General features: G+C 56.5%; 1 protein-coding gene across 1 annotated transcript; it reads right to left on the bottom strand.

The window, feature by feature from the left end:
• Positions 1-61: 61 nt before the first annotated feature.
• PADI1 (peptidyl arginine deiminase 1) lies at positions 62-22,739 on the bottom strand. Its single transcript, XM_036227803.1, has 16 exons — positions 22,675-22,739; positions 20,452-20,632; positions 19,222-19,294; positions 18,538-18,599; positions 17,161-17,278; positions 16,946-17,071; positions 15,365-15,537; positions 15,105-15,208; positions 13,936-14,059; positions 13,446-13,550; positions 11,945-12,096; positions 7,631-7,775; positions 6,765-6,858; positions 5,597-5,676; positions 4,721-4,846; positions 62-2,133 (listed from the first exon to the last, which is right to left on the bottom strand). Exons 1-16 carry the CDS (start codon positions 22,737-22,739, stop codon positions 1,900-1,902), a joined length of 1,962 nt encoding a protein of 653 aa, XP_036083696.1. The 3' UTR covers positions 62-1,899.
• Between the last annotated feature and the right edge of the window lie 823 nt (positions 22,740-23,562).

The raw sequence follows: 23,562 nt of genomic DNA, 5'->3' as shown, positions 1-23,562 counted from the left end.
CCCCCTCATTTTTTTCCTTCCTCCCCACGGCCCAGTAAAAACAAGTTAGGGAGGCAGCCACTTGAAGAAATGCATGTCGACATTTTTATTAATCAGAAAAGAGGTGACCAGTCACCCAGAACATTCTCACTGGGGACAGCAGCCTCTCCCAACAGCCCCAAGAGCAATTCCAGCACTTGTCACACAGCATCACTCTGGAAGACGTGCTCCCCACCCCCATCTCTCTGCAATGCCGCCTCCGCTCTCCAGCCTTTTCCTGGTCCAGCCTGGTCCGCCACACACCCCGGGCCCCTGAAGAGCTTCCTTCTCCTCTTGGCTCAGTCTAGGCGTCCTCACGATTATAATCGGAGAGTGAGCAGGTTAGACCATGGGCTTGCAAATGGGATTCCAGAGAGCCTTCTGGAAGTCGAGGTGGTGCCCCTAACCCCTTAAACCAGAGCCGTTCTGTTTGTATCAGTGTGATGCGTTGGGTTTCCGTGTAAGCTTCTGATTACTGAGTGTTTTAGGATAAAAGAGTCTAACAGCAGCTGGCTCAGTCTAGGTCTCACGCCAATCTAGGACTCATGAAGGGTCACTGAAAACCCAGAAGATGAAGGCCCGGGGGCTGAGGTCCTGACACGACCCCACACACAGTGGGGGGAGCAGGCCAGCTCCCCAGGGGCCACTCCTATCTGGGCCACGGGCCTTCCCTTGCCCTTCACAGGCCAAGCCCGCCTGATTGTGCAGGTCTCAGTGACCTCACCTGGGGACAGACTATTAACCCCTGTGGCAGCTCCATCTTCCCTTCTATGGGAGGGGACACAGGGCTGCCACTGGGGTTTACTCACAGGTGAAACCCAAGCTACACACAGGGTCTCCAGCTTGCTGAGGGAAACCAGGCGAGCCTCCCCTCCCACTGCCTGCAGAAGGAAGGGGAATAATTAGAGACTATTAAAGGAAATTAAACCCCACCTTCAGAGATAACCTAATGGCCCCCGCACCCTCTTCCAACCTCTGGGCCTCCTCTCCCTGCTACATCTGGAACAGCTAGCCGCCTGCACATCCAGAGTCCAGAGTCCGAAGCCCAGGAGCCCTAGGACACAGGAGCCGGGCCCCAGGCTTTGTCCTCTTGCCTCGGCCTTCTCTGCCATCCTGGCCTCCTCCCCTCCTGCCAGGCCATGCTCTGTGTGCCCTCCCAAGCCTCACTTTGGCCTTGCAGCATTTTTGAGCCGGAAGCTCTTAATTACAGGCCTTTCAAACAGGTAACAAGCACCCTTCTAAGGACAGAGTCAAGTATTAAAGGGTTTTTGTTGCCTTTTTTTTTTTTTTCTTTTTAAAGTAGGCCCTCTGAAGCGGGCTTTCCTGTCCTTATTTGCCTATGTAAATATGGCTGATTTTACGGGGAGGTCACAGCCTGGGGTCCCCTGCAGGAGAAGAGAGTTGGTAGAGGAAAGAAGGTGCCTCTGGTCCCCCTGCCTTGTCTTACAAGAGCCACAGGTGGCCTAGATCCTGGGCCCTCACACCAGAGCCCAGGCCCCCTGGGCCCCCATTCCTGGTGCAAACCCAAAGGGGGTGTCAGAACTGGGGGGAGAAGTTTAAAGAGGGGCACTGCCAAGGCCATGCACCGCCAGCCTCGAACGTGCTAGGGTCGTCGATCTCCAGAACCTCTGGGAGTGCGGATGAAGAAGAGAGGGAGGAATGAGGGCCGTCCTCGGGCGGGGCAGGCCGCGCCAGAGGCAAGGACTCGCGGTGGCCATCCCTGTGTCCCGGTGCGCACAGTGGCTAGCACGTTCACAGATGCTCAGGGGGATGTGCCCAAGGCTTCCCAAGAGGGTGGGTGCCCGCAGGAGCTTCCCCACTCTCAGTCGGGCAGTGGTTCCTTGGCAGGCAGGCAGAGAAGACGGCGGGCGGGGAGTAAGCTCAAGGAACCACGTGCCACCACTTGAAGGGGAAGGGCTTCCGGAGCACGTTGGTGCCACAGTGGATCTCCCCGAGCAGCTTGTGGTAGGACAAGTAGTCGTTGATGAAGACGCAGTGGAGGCCCAGCGGCTCCAGCAGCGACCGCACCTTCTCCTCCAGGCAGCACCGGCCGTTGATGATGGGCCCGAAGGGCTTGGGGATGCCCAGGTACTTGCCTAAAACCACCATGTTGACCTGTAGAAAAGAGAAGGCAACAGGGAGGCCTGGCTGGCTGGGGACACCGTGCGCATGGGGGCCCCTTCTAGACTCTGGCTCTGGCAGACCCGTTCCCAGGGCCTGTCTCATCCTTGCCTGCATCACTGGGCCACCAGGGCTGGGGCTCACTCAAGGATGAAGATCTACGGAAGCATAGAGGAAATAGATTCATGGTTGAAAGACAGGATTAATCACAAGCAGGGCCGCTGGTAACATACGCGGTAACTTTATTCGAATTAAAGTCACCCCTTCCTCCTCCAACCCTTTCTCCTATCTATCAGAAAATGGTCATAACCACTTGTTTAGGATGAGATTTTAGCATCGCCTGTCGGAAACCTGTACCACAAATGCACACATCTACAAGTCTGTGATGTGAGTGTCCTCGTAGGTGCGGCGCACTCATGCAGTGCGCAACTTGCTCAGCTGTCCCCGGAAGCCCTGATAATTGTTACCACGATTGAGCATCTTCTGTGTGCCAGATACAGCCCCACTAAACCTCATAGCCCCCCTCTGAGGCTGCGGCTTGGACACACGGGCAGAGAAGGGGGAGATTAAAATCTGGTTTGGGTCTGACTCACACCAAAACCTGGGCTCTTTATCCTCTGCTAGAATGAAGCACTGTGGCTCCCTGGGGGGTTTGAGGAGTTGGGGCAGTGGCCTGGGAGCCCTCGGGGTGGGGCGCATCTGGTTTATCTCTGGTAGCACCTCTGCTTCCCTGGCTGGGGGACCTAACACTGGGAAAGGGTAGAAGGTATGGAGGTTTCTAAGAGGAAATCTTAGCCCAAGACTGATGGCCAGAAAGCTGTCCTTTGTATTCAAAAGGGACACTCTGGACCTGCTATCTGAAGGGCGGTGCTGGGCCATCTGGATGTGGGGTGGGCTGCCCTGGACTCTATGCCCTTACGTTCTCCATGCCCTGATACCCCGCCCTCAGTCTGCCCTGCAGGGCTATCCAGACTGGGACCAAAATGAAGCTGGAGAGTGCCATGGGGTCAGTCCCATGGCCTTGGCCCTGAGCTACCTGGGTGTCCACAAATGGGCCAGAACATGCTGGGGTCGGGGGAGTGGAGTACGTAGAGGGATGAAGGTCAGGGAGAGGAGCCAGGTTCCAGATTCAGGACCAGAGCTAGCCCAGGTGGGCTTCCTCCTGTATGAGGACTCAGGACACTGAGGCCAGCCCCCTGCTCACGGGAAGACCTCAGGCAAGTCCATCACTCTCCTCCGAGGGCCTCAGTTTCCCCATATGACAAATGAGGGGGTTAATCGAGCATTCCCCAATGCCCTTCTAGTGAGGACATCTTTTACCAAGGCTGGGACCAGGGCTGAGAGACTCCCACAGAGGGGTATGTGTTGTGGAGGGGGCTTCCCTCAAGTTTGAGCAAGGCCACAGACCAAGGTGGCATGGCCAAGGTCATGGACTCCAGCCCAGGTCTTCCTCCCAACCCTCAGCCAGAGCCAGGTTGCCCCTTAGAGCTTCATTGTCTAATACAGTAGCCACTAGCCACACGTGACTATTGAAATTAAAATTAAATAAAAGTAAAAATTTTGTTCCTGAGCCACACAGGCCACATTTCAAGGGCTCAGTAGCCACATGTGGCTCAGCAGCTCCCGTGCCATATTGCACAGATTCAGAACATTTCTATCGTCCCACAAAGTTCCAATGGCACTGCCTTAGAACAGTGTTTCTCACCCAAGGGCGATCTCGCCCCCAGGGCATTTTTGGTTGTTAGCCGAGGAGCTCTATTGTCATCTAGTGGGCAGGGGACAGGGATGCTGCACCATCCCTGATGCCCAAGGCGGCCCCTTACAATAAAGAAAGTATCCAGCCGCAAGTACCAGCGGAGCCAAGGCGGAGACGCCCTGCCTTAGAGTCTCTCCTAGGACCCCCATACCTCAGCGCGTGGACCCTAGCATTCTCTCCAACCCTCGGTTTGTCCAATGACGAGGATTCTAGTTAAAGGCATCAGGCTGAAGAGGGACGGTCTCCCATCCTGAGGGACCACCCCTCACAGCGGCCGACACCCCGGCGTCCTTTCCCAGGTGGTTAATGGGCACTACAGTCAGGACTGAGCTGACGGCATCACTCACACGCCTCCCAGGGGCCACACCAGTGAGTTCACAGTCTGCTCATCGGCTTGTCAGGTGCCCAAGTTAATAACAGCCAGAGAGGCTGCCACCGCCTGACCCACTCGGGAGCCCCCCTGGGGAGCAGAGCAGACAGCTGAGGCCCAGAAACGGAAGCCCAAAATATTTGGAACCAAACCACACTTCCTTTTTCCACTTGGGAAAAAAAATGACCCTGCATGTGGGAGCTGCCTGTGGGCCTGCGATGGTTGGCAGCATCCCTGACCTCTGCCCACTGGATGCCAGGAGCACCCCCTCAGTGTGGCACCCCAAAACGCCCTGGGTGGAGATGTTGCCCCGGTTGAGAACCAGGGATGGAGATGTTCTATATCTGGCCACATGGACACTGGCCAGGTGCTCTGGAGCCCAACTGACCACCCCCACCAGGACCCCGCCAGGCCCCAGAGACAGGAAATGACCCGTCCTCCATCCACGCTCTCACCATATCAGGGAAGAAGGCTTCCGCGTAGGCTCCCCTCAGGAAGAAGAGCTGGGGGATGTCCACGATGTCCCGCTCGGTCAGGCCCAGCTCCCGCTTCAGCACCTCCCGGTTCCAGTCGATGCATTTCTGGGGGTGTCAAGGAGCAAGTGAGGATCTAATGCTTTCCAAACACCTACTGCGTGCTGGGCACTGAGCAGGCCCCTCTTTGCCCTTAGTTCCTTTGATCTTTGTGCCACTGCTAGCCCCAGATGGGCTCAAGTGACCTGCCCAAGGGCTCAGAGCTAGGAAGTAGCAGAGCTGGAGTCTGGACTGGCAGTTTCTGGCTCCAGAGTCCTTGCCACTACACCGCACTGTCCCAGCCACAGCTGCTTTTGCTCCAGGCCATCTCATCCATTTAGAAGACAGTGCCAGCTCAGCTGGGGAGAAGCGGGGACCCTCCACGGGCTTACTGAGCGCAGACTCTGCCCAGGCCCTGCATCAGGCATTCGCCACCAGACATGCGCCAACATTAGCCGGCCCCGTCCTGAGACCCCGCTCTGATCTCCTTGATTGCCCCCTCCCCAGCCTTCATCCCCACGGGGCCCCATTTCTCTACCACACCTCTCCTCATCTCACCAAACTTCTCAGAATATGGTTTTGTTTTCCAGAAACCCATCATTTCCCCAGAGCAGGGCAAGATCTCCCTCATTAGACTGGCAAGGCCAAGTCTCTTCCATCAGACTGTGGGTTCCCAGGGGCAGGGGCTTGGGAACAGGTGTCAGCAGCCTCCAGGACAGCCGGAGGCCCATGGCTGAACCCCGCACCACACTCCGACCCCAGCAGTTCTCTCCGGAGGGTAGAGGACCCCCAAGAGCAAGCAGCAGGCAGGCCCCTCACCTGTACATGAAGACTGTCGCTCCGGAGGCTTCTGTCCTCTAGCATTTCATTAATGCTTCTCTTCACCTGGTGTTCTAACCCTGAAAGAGAAAGGACAGACAGTACAGAGGCCCAGGGAGTACTGCCCAGGGTCACCTTGGGCCTGGGGCTGCATGATCCGGACCATGATTTTCCTCCCACCGCAGTGCCAGGGACTAAAGCCAGGATGGAGAAAGCCAGAGACTGGAAACGCTGTTGGGACTAGGCTTTGGCTGCTGGGAAATCCTGGAAATGGATTAAAGGCTCCTTGGGAAGGAACTCCTGGGCTCAGGGCCTAATAATCACGGTACAGCTACCATTATCGAACACCCACCATGCTCTGGGCCCACTACTGAATTTATTATTAACCTTTAAAGCAATGCTTAGTAGGGTTAATTATCACCCCCAATTTAGAGAAGAGGAAACCGTGTCCCTGAGAGGTTCAGAACACACCCAGCATCTCACAACCAGCAGGTGGCAAGACCAAAACTTGAACCTGGGTCTTTCGGGGCCACAGGCTACTCCACCTCCTTTCCAATGCTCCATTCCTCAGGTGAGGGCACTGAGGTCTGGGGTGGGGAAGGGGGCGTGTCCAAGGAGGCCACCCGGGCCCTTGCAGGGTCTGTCAATTCCCAGAAGAGGGTCCACAGAGACCTTGACCATCCCCCCGGCTTCTCGCCCCTGCCTCCTTCAGCCCCGCAGCCCTGCTGCCCCCTGTGGCGTAGCCCTGGGCCAGCCACTTCTCTCTGAATCTCACTTTCCTCCTTTGTGGGAGAGCAAAGGGGCAAGAATGCGAAGGTGCCCAGCACAGACTGACTGACAGGCAGGTGTGATCACTGCTTCCTGTTTCTTTCCTCTCCTGAGGTGTGGCCAAGAACCACCCTTTGTATGGAGGAGGTCACCCCTTGCATGTGCCTGGGGCAATCTGTGGGTCTCCAGGCTTCCCTTCCCTGGCCCAAGGAAGAGAGAGCCCTCATCTTTGGCTCCCATGGGAGGGAGTCGGGAGAATGAGTGTTTCCGGCTCTGATCTCAGAGATCTACAGACAAAGGGCTGGTAATCAGGGCACAGCCAGGAAAGGCATCGGCAGTGCCCAGGGCTGGCAACGAGAGGGCAGCGTCACCACAGGGCCACCAGGGCATTGCCGCTCACCGTCAAACTGGGCCGCCTCCCCGTGGCCATCCTCTTTCTTCTCTTGGAACAGTTTAAGGCAGACGCTGGGGCTAGCCAGGAGCAGCCGGAAGCCCTGGCACAGAGGGAGGGAGAATGGCTCAGGGCGCAGGTGTCCCCTAAGTGCAGGCAGCCCCAAACTCGGGAGGGGCCTGAGTCCAGAGGCCAGACCATGAGCGGGACTCGCCTCTCCCCCCACTTTCCCCCCACCAGGCACAAAGAGCTCTCAGCAGTCCCCCAATCCTCCAAGCTGGTTTATGCCTCCAGGCCTTTGACCACGACCTTGTCCCTGCCTGGAGGCCCCTTCCCACTTTGTCCACCAGGAAACCCAGCCTCCCCTCCCAGGCTGCTTGCTCCCTGAGGGCCACCTCTGCAAGGTGGTGGAGCCCAGTGGTTAACATGCTGGCCCAGAGCCCACTGTCTGAGTTTGGATCTTACCCTACCAGTTAATTGCCCTTCTGAGCCTCAGTTTCCTCATCTGTAAAATGAGGGTGATGATGATAGTACCCACGTCATGGGGATTAAAGGAATTAAAACATGTACACATAGTAGATGCTCAGTAAATGTTATCGATTATTATCAGTGTCATTTCTGGGTCTTGGCCGAGAGGTTCGGATCAGAACAAACACTCAGTAAGTGTGAGGATGAGTGTATGAGTAGTGAGCACACATAACGCCCTCCTGACCTGGGTTCTGACCTCCTCCAGGAAGCCCTCACTGATTAACACACTGACTCTGAGCTCTCTATGGACACAGGTGTTGTTCTGGCTCCAAGTGGCTTTGTCTCATTTCATCTCATCAGCTCAGGCAGGGCCAGAGGTGGCTCCGGCAGGAGGAGAGGGGACGCACCTTTTGGTCGGAGGTAGGCACAAAGCTCAGGAACTCATCCACGTGGCCCACAGAGAGCCAGTCGGAGTACAGCTCCACAGGCGCCTGCACCTGCTGGGCCTTCAGGAAGTCGCGCACCACCTTGGCCATTCGACGCCCACTTGACCTGAGAGAGGGAGAGAGCGGGCATCAGCTCGTGCTGACCTGTGGGTGTGGGGGTCAGATTCAGGGCCCACGCCTTGGAGTCTCTGAGGACGCGGCACATCTGAGGATATGGAACCTGCGTATAGACGAGCATCTCAGCTGATTCGTGTTCAAGAGAACCACTGTCCCAGTCACTTGGGGACCACTGTCTGATCCCTAGAAGTTTCCGAAATGAGGTCTGGGCATTTTCAAGCCATTCTTTATTAGCAGAGAGCGGGGAGGCAGGGCAGGGGGTGGCGAGGGAGAGAGGTGGCCTAGAACAGGGAACAGGAGCATGAAAACTGGTGTCCCAGAGCTGTGGGAGGAGACATGAACCAGAGCTGCTTGTGTCTGCAGGGACTCCGACGCGGGCCCAGGCAAGGACTATGCCCCCATTTCACAGATGAGGCAGCTGAGGCCTAGAAAGTTCAAGGGGGCGACTTGTCCAAAGCCAGAACAATATATTGTGCGTTAGGCACTTTCCACCTTTCCCTGGCACGCATAACCATGTGCAAACACAGACAGACATACTATCTGTACAGAGATTTTTTTCCTATACCAAAAGGGATCACGTAATTCTTGCTTGCCCAGTTTAAGGACGTATGGATGAACTCCCCAGCCCTAAGCAGAACGCAGTCCAGCCCTTCTCCGGCTCCTCCTCTGCCACCACCTGGCCTGTGACAGCTCCCTCACCTGAATACCTAAATAATCCTGTGGCCTGCCCCTTTCCCCAGTCTCCCTGCTTTCTCCCTTTCTCCTCCACAGTCTAGCCAGGGGGAGGCTTTTAAATGTCAGAGCACGTCCTCTTTCAGACGAAACCCTCACATCACTCTCATCTCACTGTCTAAGTCCTCACGACGACCTGAATGGACCCACCAATCCTGGTGACCCTCCTTCTGCCACTCTCCTCTTCCTCTGCCCAGTTCCAGCTACGCTGGCCTCCTGCTGTCCCTTGACAGGTACATTCCTGCCTCAGGGCCTTCGCACATGCTGTTCCTGCTGCCAGGAATTGTCGCCCACTCCCACTATCCCCATGGCTTACTCCCTCGCTTTTTTCAAGCTTAATTCAAATGTCACCATCTTTCTCTATGAGGCCTTTGAAAATTGCAACAATCCTTCGACTCCCTTCGCAGCTTTATTTCTCTCTGCAGTATGTGGTCACTATTTGGCACACTTGATATGCAAACCCAGACAGTGGGCTCTGGGCCAGCATGTTAACCACTGGGCTCCACCACCTTGCAGAGGTGGCTAGGGAGGGCACAGCCCTCAGGGAGCAAGCAGCCTGGGAGGGGAGGCTGGGTTTCCTGGTGGACATAGTGGGGAGGAGACTCCAGGCAGGGACAAGGTCGTGGTCAGAGGCCTGGAGGCATAAACCAGCTTGGAGGATTGGGGGACTGCTGAGAGCTCTTTGTGCCTGGTGGGGGGGAAAGTGGGGGGAGAGGCGAGTCCCGCTCGTGGTCTGGCCTCTGGACTCGGGCCCCTCCCGAGTTTGGGGCTGCCTGCACTTAGGGGGCACCTGCGCCCTGAGCCATTCTCCCTCCCTCTGTGCCAGGGCTTCCGGCTGCTCCTGGCTAGCCCCAGCGTCTGCCTCAAACTGTTCCAAGAGAAGAAAGAGGATGGCCACGGGGAGGCGGCCCAGTTTGACGGTGAGCGGCAATGCCCTGGTGGCCCTGTGGTGACGCTGCCCTCTCGTTGCCAGCCCTGGGCACTGCTGATGCCTTTCCTGACTGTGCCCTGTTTATTGGCTGGCATTTCACTCAAATAGAAGCCCCAGGAGGGCTGGGAGTCTCTTTCCTGTACCCACTGCTGTAATCTTAGTAGCCCTTACATGATAGATGTTCAAAATATATTTGTGAAGGATATTAACGCTTTTGAACACTATGTGAAAGTCCATGGTCCGTACAACTCAAATATGTCACAGACAAAGACCAGAGGGAAGACCCGACAAGCAGTGACACATAACAACACTGCTTTGATTTTTTGAGACGGGATCATCGAAAATATTTTCTTTTACTTCTGTTATTTTAATACAGTGCTGGCAGTTTTTAAAGTCTTCTTAGAAAATAGTGAGTTGATAGAGAAAAGTTAGACTTCAGAAATTGTTCATAAGAAAAAAATTGGCAGGAATCAGAAACATTTAAGGCTGAGGAAGAGGCGGAGTCCCTCCCAGGGACACTCTGCAGCCCTCTGCCTGGAGGCAGGGGCGTGGACCAACCACTCCAGCCTTGGGAGGCATCAGACCAGGTCTCTGCGTTACCCAACGTCACCACCAGGAGGCAGAATTGCTCAAAGATTGTTTTAAAAGGGGGGAGCAGAGCACGGAGAACCCAAAAGAGCAGAGAATGGACGGGGCGTTTGTTGAGTGTACCTTCTCTGTGCCTGCCTGTGGCTCCTCATGCTAAGTATCTTGTTCAATCCTCATGATAACCGTAGGATATACGCACAAATCCCAGGTCCAGGTCATGGCCTGGGCTCCGTCCGCTCGCTCACTGTGTCCCCCTTGCTCCCCCTGCTCCGGCCCCCCAGGCCTCCTTGCTGTTCCTCTGCAGTCCCCAGCACACTCCCGCCTCAGGGCCTTTGCCCCGGCTGTTCCCACTCCCCGGCCCATTCTCCTCCCAAACTGCCACCTCTCTTTAACCCCTTCGTTTCCTTTGGGGCTTTGTTTAAATGTCAACATCTCACCAAGGCTTTCCTTATCTAACATGCTAGATTGTTCACTTACTGATTATGTTTGCTAATTGTCTGTTCCTTCCTGCTAGAAGGTATGTAGATTGTCTGTTTTGTTCACTGCCGAGGTCAGAGGCCAAAACAGGAACAAGGGACAGCAGCCTGGGTGTTAAATTTTAGTTCGGAGCCCATGGAGGAGTCCTGGGTTTTTACTATACTGGTAACTCGCTGTGTGGGCCCAGGCCCCTGAGCCTCAGGGCCCGCCTGTTCACCAAGGGCTTTGTTCCCAGTTTTCAATACAATGGCCAATGGCCAATGGGGCACAGCTGCGCGGGACACCCCACACCTTCCCACCTGGGGTGCTTGCTGTGAGCCTGGGAGCTCCCAGAACATTCCTTTGATCCCAAGCACTGGGCTCCTGACCTGTCATGTGCAAAGTCTCAATAAATATTTATTGAATTGTTAAATGAATGAACACATGAGTGTATTCGCCTCAACTTCCTCATCTGTAAAATGGGGTAACAATCCTTTCCGCTCCATGAAAGCATTGCAAAAATTAAATGAGGAAACCTGGGCGAAGCATTACGTTCGTGGCACGTGGGTCATCAATAACTTTCACTAATGAGTTCCAACCTGCTTCAAAGCAGATCCACTGGGGTGGGGAGGGCAGGTAAACCATACTTGACGTGAACCTTTTATCCCTGGGAAGGCTGGTTATATAGCAAGGACAGGGGTTTTTAATAAGCCCAGTTTACAGATGAGGAAACTGAAGTATAGCATGCCAAATAATTTGTCCATTTAATCATGTAACTTTTTTGTCCACTGATATATCCTCAGCACCTTTAGTAGTGTTTGGCACATAGTAGGCATGCAATAAATAGTTTTAAATGAATTAATGAAGCACTTAACTATGTGCCAGGCACTGCGGTAAGCTCCAGTTAGGTTATAAACCCCAAATCATTTGACAAGTAAGTGACAAAGCCCGGACTCGAACCCAAGTCCATCATATTCCAAAGTCTGTGCCCCTTCCTCTCAGGTCCCTCTCCATCACAGAGTGACTGTCTAGAGGCCCCAGGCCCTTCTGCCTTGGTATCCTGACCAGCCACTCACTCACCTGCAGCCTGTGGTGACCTAGGGCCCTTCGAGCTATCACCAGGACAGTGGCTGCTTTGACCTCCTACCGGGAGAGGTCAGCAGTCCATCTCCTTCTCTGCACCAGATTGCACATCTGTAGTTAATGTTGGTAACAAAGCTCATAAAATAGTAGGCAGGCCAATAGACCGCGGGCACTAGTTTTCTCCTGAGATTCCGTGACCTTTCGAATCAAAGGTTCCAAGTCTCTGAGTCTTTGATTTTAGGAATCCATGCAGGAAGTTAAGACCTCTTTTCAGACTGGAGAATTGTGTTCAAGGGGAGGGGGTGTGAGGCCGGATGCTCCAGTTGGCGCCCCAAGCACTCTGTCACGCCCAGGCCCTGACCTCTCACCTGGGGAAGCTGCTGCCGATGAGGATGCGGCCCAGGGGGTACGCCTTGCCGCCCACGGTGACCGGCGGGCTGACGTCCAGGTTGCCGAAGGAGTCAAGGCCGGAGGCGCCCGCGAATGGGATTTCCCGGGTTACATATCCAAAGTCAGGACCCTGGGGGAGGACAAGCAAGACACCCCCCACAACCACCAAGAAGGAGGTGTCAGAACAAGAACAGACAGCTCTTAGGGTAGGGAGTATGGGGAAGTATGTGTTGGGGGACTCCTGCTTCCGGTAAAACAACCCCTACTCACTTTTCACAGATCACCTCCTACCCTGTTCTCTGAGCATGGTGCAATGAAAGTTTGAGCCAATAACAGAACAATAACTAGTAAACCCCCAAACGTTTGGAAATGAGGCGACACACTTCTAAAGAACCCATGGGTCGCAGAAGTAATCGCAATGGAAATTAGACAATGTTTTAAAGTGAAGGGTAATGAAAATACAGCCCGTTAAAACCTGCGCAGGGCTGATTCTAGGGAATTGCCAGAGCTTTAAACATATATGTTAGGAAGAGAAAGCTTCCTTTTCCAGCTAGGAAAAAAAACGGCTAATTAAACCCAAAGAAAGTAGAAGGAAAGAAATGATAAAGACGAGAGGAGAAATCAGTGAAAAATGCCCTGGCCACAGACTCACCCTGCAGGACTTCCCCTCTGCTGGGTCTTATCCCCGGTCCCGCCAGGCTGGGGTGAATGTCCCTGCTCTGTGTCCTTAAGCTCCTGAATTTCCCATCACAGCCCCCACCTGGACACTGAGGTTACCCAGAATGTGAGTGGGGTGTGGGGAGCAGTACACAAGCATTGACCACATTGACCGTGAGCTTTGGGACCAGCCTAGTTTAGCCTAGCAGTTAGGCACAGAGGATATGGAGGCAGCCTCTCCAGTTTTATACCTTGGTGCCACCACTAACTAGCTGTGTGGCCCTGGGCCAGTTACTTAACCTCTCTGAGCCTCAGTAAAGAGGGACTTTGGGTGTCCTCCTCTGTGGATTAAATGAGTAACCTTGCAAAACTGGGGGAGTGGCTGGAACTCAGCACACAGTTGCTAGAGCTGCTCTTGCATGTAGGAGGCTGCACATAGTAGGTGTTCGGAAAATCTTTGTTACCTGAAGAGAGCCCCCTCCCAACCCTAGTTCATAAAAGCAAGAGCCTTGAGGGCTCACTAAGAGCGCATTCCCCCCACCCGAGAAGCAGTTTGGTTTCCCCAGGGCTGACCACTCTGTTGGCATCCCCTTAGGGGAGAAGGGACCCCAAGGAGGATTTCGCTGGCCAGCCCCTCCCAAAACAGGGGTAATTTGCATGTCATTTGCATATTTGTCCAACCCTCTCATTCCCTCCCTATTTGCCAGAGCCCACTGCCTGTGTCCTTTGGTCCCCTAAAGAACCAGGATCAGGCAAAACTGATGAGAGGGTCCTATAGGAGGAGCCGCCTCAGGGTTCCCCATTCCGTCCTTTGCTACATACCAGGATCTTCTTGGTGAAATCCTTCAGGCCTCTGTCTCGGGGGGAGTCGAAGACCACTGGGAAGGATTTGTGAGGGGCCTCCACGTAGCCAAACTCCATCTCATCCTGGGAGGAGAGAGGAAGAGACCACAGTGACCTCAGAATGGTTTTCCAAAACAGGATGCGCCCCCTGGGCGGGGGGGGGGGGTGTGGGGGGCTGGGGGCAGCGAGCGGCGGAGGGAAGGCTTTTCAGGACCTCGGCAAGGAGAGGACTGTCTGGCACTAGGGCGTTTGGTAGGAAGCGGGAGAGACAGAGGACGCAGGCAGCTTTATGCCCCCCACCCTTATGCCCCCCACCCTGAGTCCTGGCACCAGGAGGCCTGGCTTCCTCACGGGAAACTGAGGCCATGAGGAACCTGAGCAGGCTCCCCTCCCCAAAGCCAGGTGAAGGGCGGGGCTCGGGCCTCCCGGGCCACCCCCACTCTCTTCCAGGATCTGCTCCTGAGCCCACCTGGATCCAGCGGTCGCCTTGATTTTCAGTCAAAGGGCAGATGATCAACTTGCAGTTGGCTCTCAATGCCAGGTCAGACATGTCCTCCAGAAATTTCTTGTTTGAGCCATGAGGGTCTATTACACTGCAAAACACAAGGATGGGGGAGCGTAATAACACCCTCTGACTGTGGCCTTGGCCTTAGGGTGGGGAGGCAGGGGATAGATGGAGCGGCCTTGATCGAGTCTGTATTAGGCCCTCTGTGGCCCCCGGATGCAGGGGTTCAAAACAGTGCCTGCCCTAGAGAGGCTCAGGGACTAATGGTGGAGATGGATAATGTCTCCAGATTACATCAGGTGGTAGGTGCAAGGTGAGGGGGGCAAGCTCAGGGCTACAGAACCTGGAGGTAGGGTACTGAAGGCAACAGGGGCGGCCATGGAGCAAGTGACCTTGGGACTGGATCTAACTAGTTAAGGTGGCAGTGAGGGGGCAGGTAGCCCATCAACTCCCGTTCCACACAATTGACCTAAACAAAGGAGCCAGGGTGGGGTTTTCTCTGAGTATCTATATACACCTGGACCCAGGTAAGCAGAGCAAACCTGTTTGGCCACACCTTTCTTGGCTTTATGGCATATGTTCCAAGTCAACTGTGGCCCTTTCCACTCGTCCGACCTCTGATGCAGGGGCCTGGAGTGGCCTTGCCAATCAAGGCCCGCTCAGCCACCCAGGAACCTGACAAGGATTCTGAGAGATGGCAGAAGGACCAGGGACCTGGGATGGGCCAGGGCTCCCAGCGCATCCTGGAGGCTGGGTTCCCGTGTTCTCTGCAGGCCCAGAAGCACACCCACATCAGAGCGAGGCTCAGTCTCCTGCAGCCACCAGCAGCCTGAACAGGGCCTGGTCCCACAGCCTAGACTAAACCCAAAATATTCTGGGGCTGCAGGCGGAATAGGATAGGGGCAGGGGCACTGGAGGGTAAGGCGGTGACCTTCGCCAGGGCCTGAGCTGCTTAAGGCAGGTGGGGCTGACAGGCCCGAACCCACCTGCTGCTGTCCTGTTCCTAGCTTGTGCCCCTGAGTGCCTTCAATGAGTCCATCCCATCCGAATGAGGGGCCAGCCCCGAAACAGCGTTCTCTTCCTATCTCTAAGAGTCCAGGGATGGTGGGAGAGCTGCAGGAGTGAGGCCTCACCTGCAGACATACAGCTCCAGGGGGGGCTGAGTGTTGGGGGTCATGATCCAGGGGGCCATGCGAAAGGCCACAGTGTCTGTGAAGAGGGGCACCTCAGGCAGTGTCTGGTGGGGAAATGAGGACTCAGTGGGCCCTGCAGGGAGCCCCATCGGGCCTCAGGACCCCCCCACCACCACAACCCCCAGCATGCCCAAGCTGGAGCCTCCAAAATGGTCCCCAAGTGCTTCAGCCCCTGACCCAGCCCCCAACGCCATACATACCTCCGTGTCCACCAGGCTGACGCTGAGGGAGACCAGCCCCAAGAAATCAGCGTCAGGGAAGGTGAGCCCCTCCACGTAGAAGCTGATCTTCCGCTCCCCTGGCTGCCGCTCCACTTTGTAGGACTGATGCTGAGGCCCCAGCACCTGCTTGTAGTCTGAGAGGGAATTCCCACCTAGGGGAACCAGAGTCAGCCCCGGGCGGCCAGTGCTGGGGCAGAGGTGTGGGGCGGGCGGCGAGGAGGCCAGGCGCAGGGCCGCCTTTGTGTTAGGTCTGCTGAGGCCCCTCTCCAGCTCTGCCGCGCACAAGCTGGGTGACCTTAGCCGAGTGACTCACCCTCTCTCAGCCTCAGCTCCCCATCTGTACGATGGGCTAATACTCTGCCTTTCACGAGGTCAGGTTAAGCTTTAAGCCAGACAAGGGGGTAAAAACATCCGGCAAAAAAAGGTGAAAACAACCCAGATATCCATCAACTGATGAAAGCTCTGTGCTGAGTGAAAGAAGCCAGACACCAAAGGCCACGTAGTATACGATCCCATGTATATGAAATGCCCAGAATAAGCAAATCCATAGACCTGGAAAGTGGGTCAGTAGCTGTCAGGGGCTGGGGGGGGGGGGAGGGATGAGAATATCTTGGAAGCAGACGAAGGTGGCGGCTACACACCATTGAGACTGTACTAAATTCCACCGAATCGTTCACTTTAAAATAGTTAAATTTAGGGTATGCAAAAAAATTTTTTTTAAAAAATCAAGTAGTAAAATTGGCTAAAAAAAAATGTAGTGGTTGCGCCCTGCCCCCTTGCGTCCTCCCCTGGGGAACGTCCCCCCCGGCACGCTCTTGTCCGCTGAGGGGCCGGTCATCGGCGCCCCCCTCACTGAGGCTTTTCTCCTGTCCTGGTACCACGGGGGTTTTCGAGCCAGGCTTCTGCCTCTCACGCCCACCGTCGATGCACCCGAAGGAACATTCTGGTTCCTGCCAGGTCGATTTAGCCAGAACGACAGGTTCTGAGTCAGTCTGAACAGAGGACGGCGAAGAGGAAGAAGGAAGGGCCAGGACAGGCCTCTCGCCATGGACGAAAATGAGCAGAGCACCTCAGGGGTGAGGACTGGCATTTTCTCAAGCCGCAGACTTGGGTTAATTAAATCTCCGGCACGGCAGTTCCGAGGGCGGGCCTGGGCCTCAGCTTCGCCAGCTCCCCCCGCCCCCGGACCTCGCCCTGCCTGGACGGTGCTTGTCAGGCGTCCAGTGATCAAAGGGGGGAAGTGGGCAGGAGAGGGGGGCAGTGGAAAGACGAGGGGCTTTGGCGCTGGGCAGACCCAGGTTTGAGTGCCTGCTCCGCCCCCAAATGGTCGTGTGAGCTTATGACAGGGAATGCATGCATCTGAGCCTCGGTTTTCCGTCTGTAAAAGGGGTCTAGCTATCGAAACTCCTTGGGTGACACGTTGTGTCCCGACGGTGTGGCTGTGGTGAGAGTCACGAAAGGTGACGGAAGGAAGGGAGAGATGTGGACAAGAGAAGAACGAAAGAGTGTGGGAAGCAGAGGACAGAGCAGGGTGGGAAGAGGCCCCACCAGGCCACTCACCCCGAGCACAGAAGACCCCCACTCTTTTGGAATCTGAATATGACACTTTCAAGACCAGCGTGTGGTTGTCAAAGAGCTTGTCGGGGCCATCGCAGGTCAGCACCATCGGGGACATGTCCTTCAGGTCTGAAGAGAGCGGCACCCAGCATCGGGCAGTGCTTCGCCACCCCACACCACCACCCTGGACAACGCCACAGGCCCCTCCTGTCACTCACCATCCAGGGACGTCAGCTGGCTGTTGGCGAGGTCGAGGCCGCTAGATCTGAGACTATCCCGGTCACAGTTCACCAGCAGGATGGCCCCATAGCCCTCAGGGCCCCAGCGCCAGCTTTTCTGAGGCAAAACAAAAGACCTCGGGGTCAGGGGAATCCAGGGGGTTCTGGAAGGGGTTCCAGATGTAGCTAAGTCTGGCTGCTTTGTTAGCTTGAAGACTTCTGTATCCTAGGTTTTCTTAAAGATTTAAAGAGGGCTCATAGATCCGGGGACTGAGCTCCAGGTCTCTAATCCCGAAGCCACTCCATCCTTGTGCAGTGAATGACCGTACACAGCTGCCCCCGCCCAGCCGCCACACAGGAGGAGGAGGGAGAAACAGCCTTCGCCGGCCTGCTGAGCTTGGGCCCTGCCTGGGAGACAGAGGCTGCCTCGCCCTGACCTTGCTGGGACCGGAGAATCCTGGGAGACCCTCCTCATCCCAGCACTGCCCTGGGACCCATCCACCCACGGTCATGCAGGCCCTGCAAGGAGGTTCGGGCTGAGGCGGGAATGATGGCTAGGGTTGTGGCTCCGCTTCATCCCCACCGGACCCGGGAGCCACTTTCTCATTTCACAGAAGGGGGAAAAGAGGCTCTGGGAACCGCGCCCCAAGTCACAGAGACGGGACTCAAACTCAGGTCTAGGGCACCGTACCAGGCTGCCCTGAGCCAGAGCCCAAGCCGTGATCTGCATTGCAGGCCCCACTCACCACCTGGCCCAAGCGACCTTGGCAGTGAACAACCTGCACAGCCACCCACGGCTCCCCTGCCCCTGCGTCTCGTCCCCAAAGCCTTGTGGCCCAGGCTTCCTCTCCGGGCTCTTTCCCTGTACACCACATCTTCTACCCTCCTCGGATGGCGTCCAGATACTTCCTGTGCGGGTGATGCCTTGAGCCCACCCCATCCTCCTCCTCACTCCTCAGGGTCTACATGGGACTCTCTACGCAGCCTCCTCCACCAGAAGCCATGTCTTCCCCTTGCCTTCATTCGGTCACTCAACAACCTTTTATGAAGCACCTACCATATTCGAGGTTCCAAATAAAGCCCAGGAAATAGAATAGGCACCAAGCAAAAGAACCAGTCCCATTTCTGAGGTGGCACAAGAGAGGCCCAGAGAGGGTGAGCTATTTTTCGGGAGTCACACAGCGCGTCCATCACGCAGTGTAAGTTAATACCCGCTTGTGCCAATTTGGCAGTCCCCAGATGGGTTCCCCGCACTGTCGAATACCACAGACCCTAGGAATTCATCACCCTTCTGGAGGGAGGGTCCACCCCACCCCGGGACCATCCCCGGGTTTGCCCGTTGACCCCGCCGTCGTGGGGCAGCCAGGACAGTCTCACCTTGTCGCCTTGGCCCCTTGCCACGTTGCCCTTACGGCCTGTGTCAGCGTCGAGGGAGACATCTGAAAAGCGACAGAAAGAGGCCTCAGGGGCTCGGCCGGTCCCATCATCACACCCATAACATTCAGGTGGGGTGAAGCTTTGCCCTCTCCCCAAACCCGCGAGAACCAGGAAGCCCTTGTGGCGGTCCTGTGTGGTTCTGGGCATTGGAGGGACCCAAGCCTTCAGGTCTTGAATTTCTTGCTCATCTACATGTGCTGAATTGTGACTCTTGGTGGCCCTGACTCTGGATGTTGGGAACTAGGCCCGAGGCCCTGGGTGCTGGCTCCACAGTTCTCAGAGCCAGCTGCCGAGGGCTCGGGCTGAAGGGGCGTGTGGCTGTCCAAGGTTTGGTGCTGAATCTTGACGCTCCACTGGGTGTGATAGATGAGATGCCAGTTGAAGGAGGCCTGTCGTGTAGCTGTTGACACATGGACGTTGCAGTTTCTAGATTCCTGTGGCCCTGAATATTGCTAGGTCTTCATCCCTGCGTTCTAGAGTGGACAGAAGGCCTCTGAAGGAGCCACACCCCTTGATGGCGGAGGAAGCTGGCCGTGGGCTGGTACTCGGCGCTGCCCTAAAACCCTCGACAGCCAACACGGAGGAGTGAGGGGATGTGCGGAGAACCAGACGGGCGGTACGTACCAACGCCAGTGAGATAGAGCATGCTGTGGCCCAGGGCACCGTCCTCGTGCTGCCCGAAGTAGGAGACCTTCACCTGTGGAGACACGGTCAGCCCTAAGCCAGCACAGCCGCCTCTTCAGAGGTGGCAGTGGCCAGGGATGTGGCGCTCACCCACACCTCCCAACAGCCCTGTTTAGAGGCAGGGCCGGCATGAGGACTCCCAGGTTTTCCCTGATGCCGAGGGTCCACGTCTCCCAGGCTCCCGGCTTGGATTCCAAGCGCTTTCTCCAGCTAGAGAGGTTGTGGACACCTCCCTGGCCCCTAGGGCTGGGCTGAAGAGCAAGGAGGGCTGGACGGGGTACGGGCAGTTCCCAGAGGGAGCAGCTGGCCCCTCAGGAATCCATGGGGATGAAGGGGAGAAAGACAGAGAGAAAGGGAACCGTCGGCACTTAGACAAGTCACTCAACCTCTCCAGGCCTAGGTTTCTTCACCTGTAGAGTGGGAACAATGACCCCCCAACCCCACAAAACACCCCGTGGTCAGGCGCTTTTCCCCATGGTCCTGAACCCATGCCAAGTACCCTGCCCAGGCCACCTCCACAGCCCCGGGGTGGCCCCAATGGACAGGGTCCATCCGTAAAGAGGCCACCGAGGGCCTTGCCTGCAGGCTCGTAGCTAGTAGGCAGAGGACGTAGGGTTTGGGCCCATGGCGGGCTCCAGGACCTCTGCTCGCAAAGGCTGCACGGTCCCTGCTTTGTCCCTGTCCAATCAGTGGGTCACCGTGTGTGTGGTGGGTGGCTGGGGGCGAGTGAGGACGGTGTCATCCTTATTCCCTAGGTATGGGAGACACATGCACATCCAGGAATGTCTGCACGCACGTGTGAGCATGGCGGTGCTACGGAGTCCTGTCTGTGTGAGAGCGGGGCGCTTGTCTGGGGCCCGTGCTGGGTTGAGCACAGGATTAATGTGGGGGTGTTTGTGAATCTGAGGGGTGAGTAGGCAGCCCGTGTTTTCATGGGAGAATTCATTGGCTTACATTTGTGTGTGTGTGTGTGTGTATGCTGTTACGCATTGGGGTGGCCTTGTGTGTTTGGGGTTGTATCAGAATGTGTCGTGTGGATGCAGGTGTCAAAAGCTTTGTGGAATTTGGTTGGGTGGGATGAGATGTGGATGGAGGTATGCTTTGGGGGGGCTCTTACCTGGGATGGGGGTGGGGAGATGCAGCCCCTCACTATGGGGAGGGGCGTCTTACCTTGATGTCATTTAAGTCCTTACTGGCTGTGTCCACAGATACGATCACATCCACATCGACGCTCAGGGGCCAGCGGGCCTTGCCTGTGGGCTCTGTCACCCGTGCTGGGTCATAGGCCATGGAGATCTCCACCCCAGAGCTCCCAGAGACCTCAAACGTCTTAGCGCCCTTGGGCACATCGCTGACAGAGAAAAGAAAGGGGGAAAGTGTCCAGGTCTCCGGAGGGAGACTGCGGTGGGGTAGTGGCTGGGGCAGCCAGGCCATGCAAACAGCACCCCACAACAGCTGGGTTGGGGAGCCTCAGGGGGTGTGTCATTGGCCAGGAGATCAGCCTCGCTGGGCACCAGGCAACCCGGACTCTACCCCAGCTCTCCACTGACCCCTGTGTGACCCACCCTGGCCTCAGTCTCCCCACCTGTAACATGATGGGGCTGGAGCAGAACAAGGCTGTTGAGCTGTGTTTTAGTGGCAGAACCCTTTCGGCAAACCAAGACATAAGGCAGACCAAGGGGAGCTGGGGATGTGGCTGAGCCACAATGTCTAACCCTCCGTTCCAACGGTGCCCCCAAGCTCCAGATTGCAGAGAGAGCAAACCTCTGGACACCCCGATCCTGCCCCAAGGCTTCCCGCTCCGAGGCTTCTAAAATCTCTAATCAACAAGAAATCCACCTGGTCAACCACATCTCACCACCTCCACTGCCATCCCTACCCCCTGGGATCGCCGGGCAGCCTCCTCACCGGTGCAACGAGCCCCTTCCAGTCTGTTTGCACGCAGCACACAGAAGTCAGAGTGTATTGTGCCTTTTCGTTCAAAAGCAGTGGCTCCCCCAAACTCAGCAAAGTCCCCACGATGGCACACAAGGCGCTTCCTGATCTTCCCCCACCGCCTCCTGCACCTCCTCCTCCGCACTATCCTCCCCCTTGGCCACTCTGCTCCCACCGCACCGATCTTCCCACTTTTCCACGAAGCGGCCAGGCTGCCCTGCCTCAGGGCCTTTGCACTGGCTCTTGCTTCCTCATAGAATGCTCTTCCCCTCGATGTCCACAAGGCTCCCTCCTTTACTTTACCAGGGCTTGGCTTAAACGTCACCTCAGCGAGCGCCGACTCCATCCCTCCATCTAATGCTGCACCTGGCCCTGCCTTCTGCCCACTCTCCCCACCCCTGGCACTCTGCTCTGGTTCTCAATCATGCTGTTCTTTATTGCCCCCCTCCCCCGCTAGGTCAGCTCCATGAGGGCAGGGAGTTTTATCTATTTTGCTCGCTGCTGTATCCCCAGCACCTCCACCAGTACCTGGCACATAGTCAGTGCTCATAAACCCTTGTTAAATAAGGGAATGGATTCAGTTTCCCCTACTCTGCAGGGCAACTCAGGCCCATCTGTACTCGGGGTTTGACTGGTACCCAGTGCATCTGCTCCCCAACCACCCCGTGCATCACATGCACCTGATACCCCAGAGCCCTGGGCTCCAGAAAAGGGGGTCAAGAAGTCCTCAGTCTGCCAGGTGCCATCCTCTGGGATTCCACGCTGCTCACACCACCAGCTGCTCCCAGCCGCAGTACACAGGGGCCGGCCTTCCTGGACCATAGGGGAGGCGGCGCAAACTCAGGCTACGGGCACCCAGAGCTAAGCCAGCAGAACCTCCGTCAGTGCATCTTGTCCTCCTTCATTCCCTGGGCAAACAGGAACTGTGTTTCTCCCTCCGCTGAGCTAAGCCCCAGTGTTCCTTGAGGCCCCGGGCCACGTGGAGCTCACCGCCCAGAGAGGAAGTCCGACAAGGCAGCCACATGCCGATGTTTCTCCCTCTCCACCACCGTCCACCAGGGCAGAGCCACCAGCCTTGAGATCACCACCTAAGATCATGTCCACTGACAAATGCCCACCTGACTGCACAGATGGCAGGGCCGGCGAGGTCCTTGGATATTTGCTCCTACCTCCATCCTTTCCTGGACTCCTAAGAACCCACCCAAATAGTAAACCCTCTGAAGACACCGGACACCCCTCCCTAATCCCCGCCGTGGTCACTCAGTCCATGTCAAATGACTGCCTCCATTGACGACGGGGACGATGGTCATAGTCACCACAGTCCCAGTTCTGTGCCTGGCTCTCCGATGCCACCACAGCCCCACAAGGCAGTGATTACTCCTCTCACTTTACAGATGAGGCTGCGGGGGGAGGGGCCCCAGATCCTTGCAGGCTGCCGGCCAGACCCACCTCCCTCACCCCACACTCGTGGCCTCATCATCCCCACGAGCCATTATGCCTTCAGGAATCTTCTCATCTTCCATGACCTCCACCACTGTTTAATTGGTTGCCATAGAAACTCAAGTCTCCCAGACTCTCATCGTCTAATCTGACCCCGGCTCCCATCCTCCCTGCCTCCCAGTCACTCTCGTAAGCCTCACCGCATGGTGGCCACAGCCGCATCCGGGGATGTCCTCGGCCTTTGTGCTCTGACAGACGCCTGCTCCTTGCCGCAGACATGGTCTCCCCTCGGCCCTCGCAGTGGTGGCTGTTTCTCCCTCGCTCCCTCCCACCGCCGGCCTGGAGGTTGGCAGGGGTCCTCCTTGCTCCTCCCTGTCACCTCCACGTCGTGATCACTCTGTCCTCGTGCCTGGAGGATGTCAGCTCACGCCACTGTCTCCAGCACTGTGATCACCATTTCTTATTTCAATGGCCCCACGGGTGACACGCCAGAACCCTGCCCCCTCGGTCTCTTGACCTGCTCTGTTCCGGCGATCCTGTCCTCCACGCCGCCTCAGCCACCCTCTCCCGGGGGCCAACCGCAGACTTTGTCATTACTAAGAACTGCGCCTGCTGCAAACTCCCCTGCCAGCAGCGCACTCGGGTGCCACCCCGGCCTGCCGGCTCACTCCGTCTGACACGCCCGCCCCACCAAGCTTCCAGTTCCACTGGGACCTGCAACCACTGGAGGCTGAGCCCTCTCTGCCCGCTTCCCGCCAGCCCTCTCTCCCTCCCGTTTTCCCTCCCCTTCACCAGGGCTCTTTTCTCCTTCGTGGTTCTAGAAAGCCATTCCACACAGTTTCCTCTCTCTGGAAACCTCCCTCGCCTGCTCCCCTTCCTCGCTCAGCACGGCAACCTCCGCCTTCT

This window comes from Rousettus aegyptiacus, unplaced genomic scaffold, assembly GCF_014176215.1.
Source record: "Rousettus aegyptiacus isolate mRouAeg1 unplaced genomic scaffold, mRouAeg1.p scaffold_m13_p_1, whole genome shotgun sequence".
Lineage (NCBI taxonomy): Eukaryota > Metazoa > Chordata > Mammalia > Chiroptera > Pteropodidae > Rousettus > Rousettus aegyptiacus.
This window is presented reverse-complemented; position numbering and strand designations above follow the sequence as displayed.

Excerpts from the sequence above, each read along its gene's own strand:
- PADI1 (XM_036227803.1), bottom strand. The coding sequence starts at position 22,739 with ATGGAAGATGAGAAGATTCCTGAAGGCATAATGGCTCGTGGGGATGAT. Across the intron at positions 19,295-20,451 it reads AGGACTTAAATGACATCAAG|GTGAAGGTCTCCTACTTCGG; the intron begins GTAAGACGCCCC and ends GTGTCTCCACAG. Across the intron at positions 5,677-6,764 it reads GGAGGCGGCCCAGTTTGACG|GGTTAGAACACCAGGTGAAG; the intron begins GTGAGCGGCAAT and ends TTTCTCTTTCAG.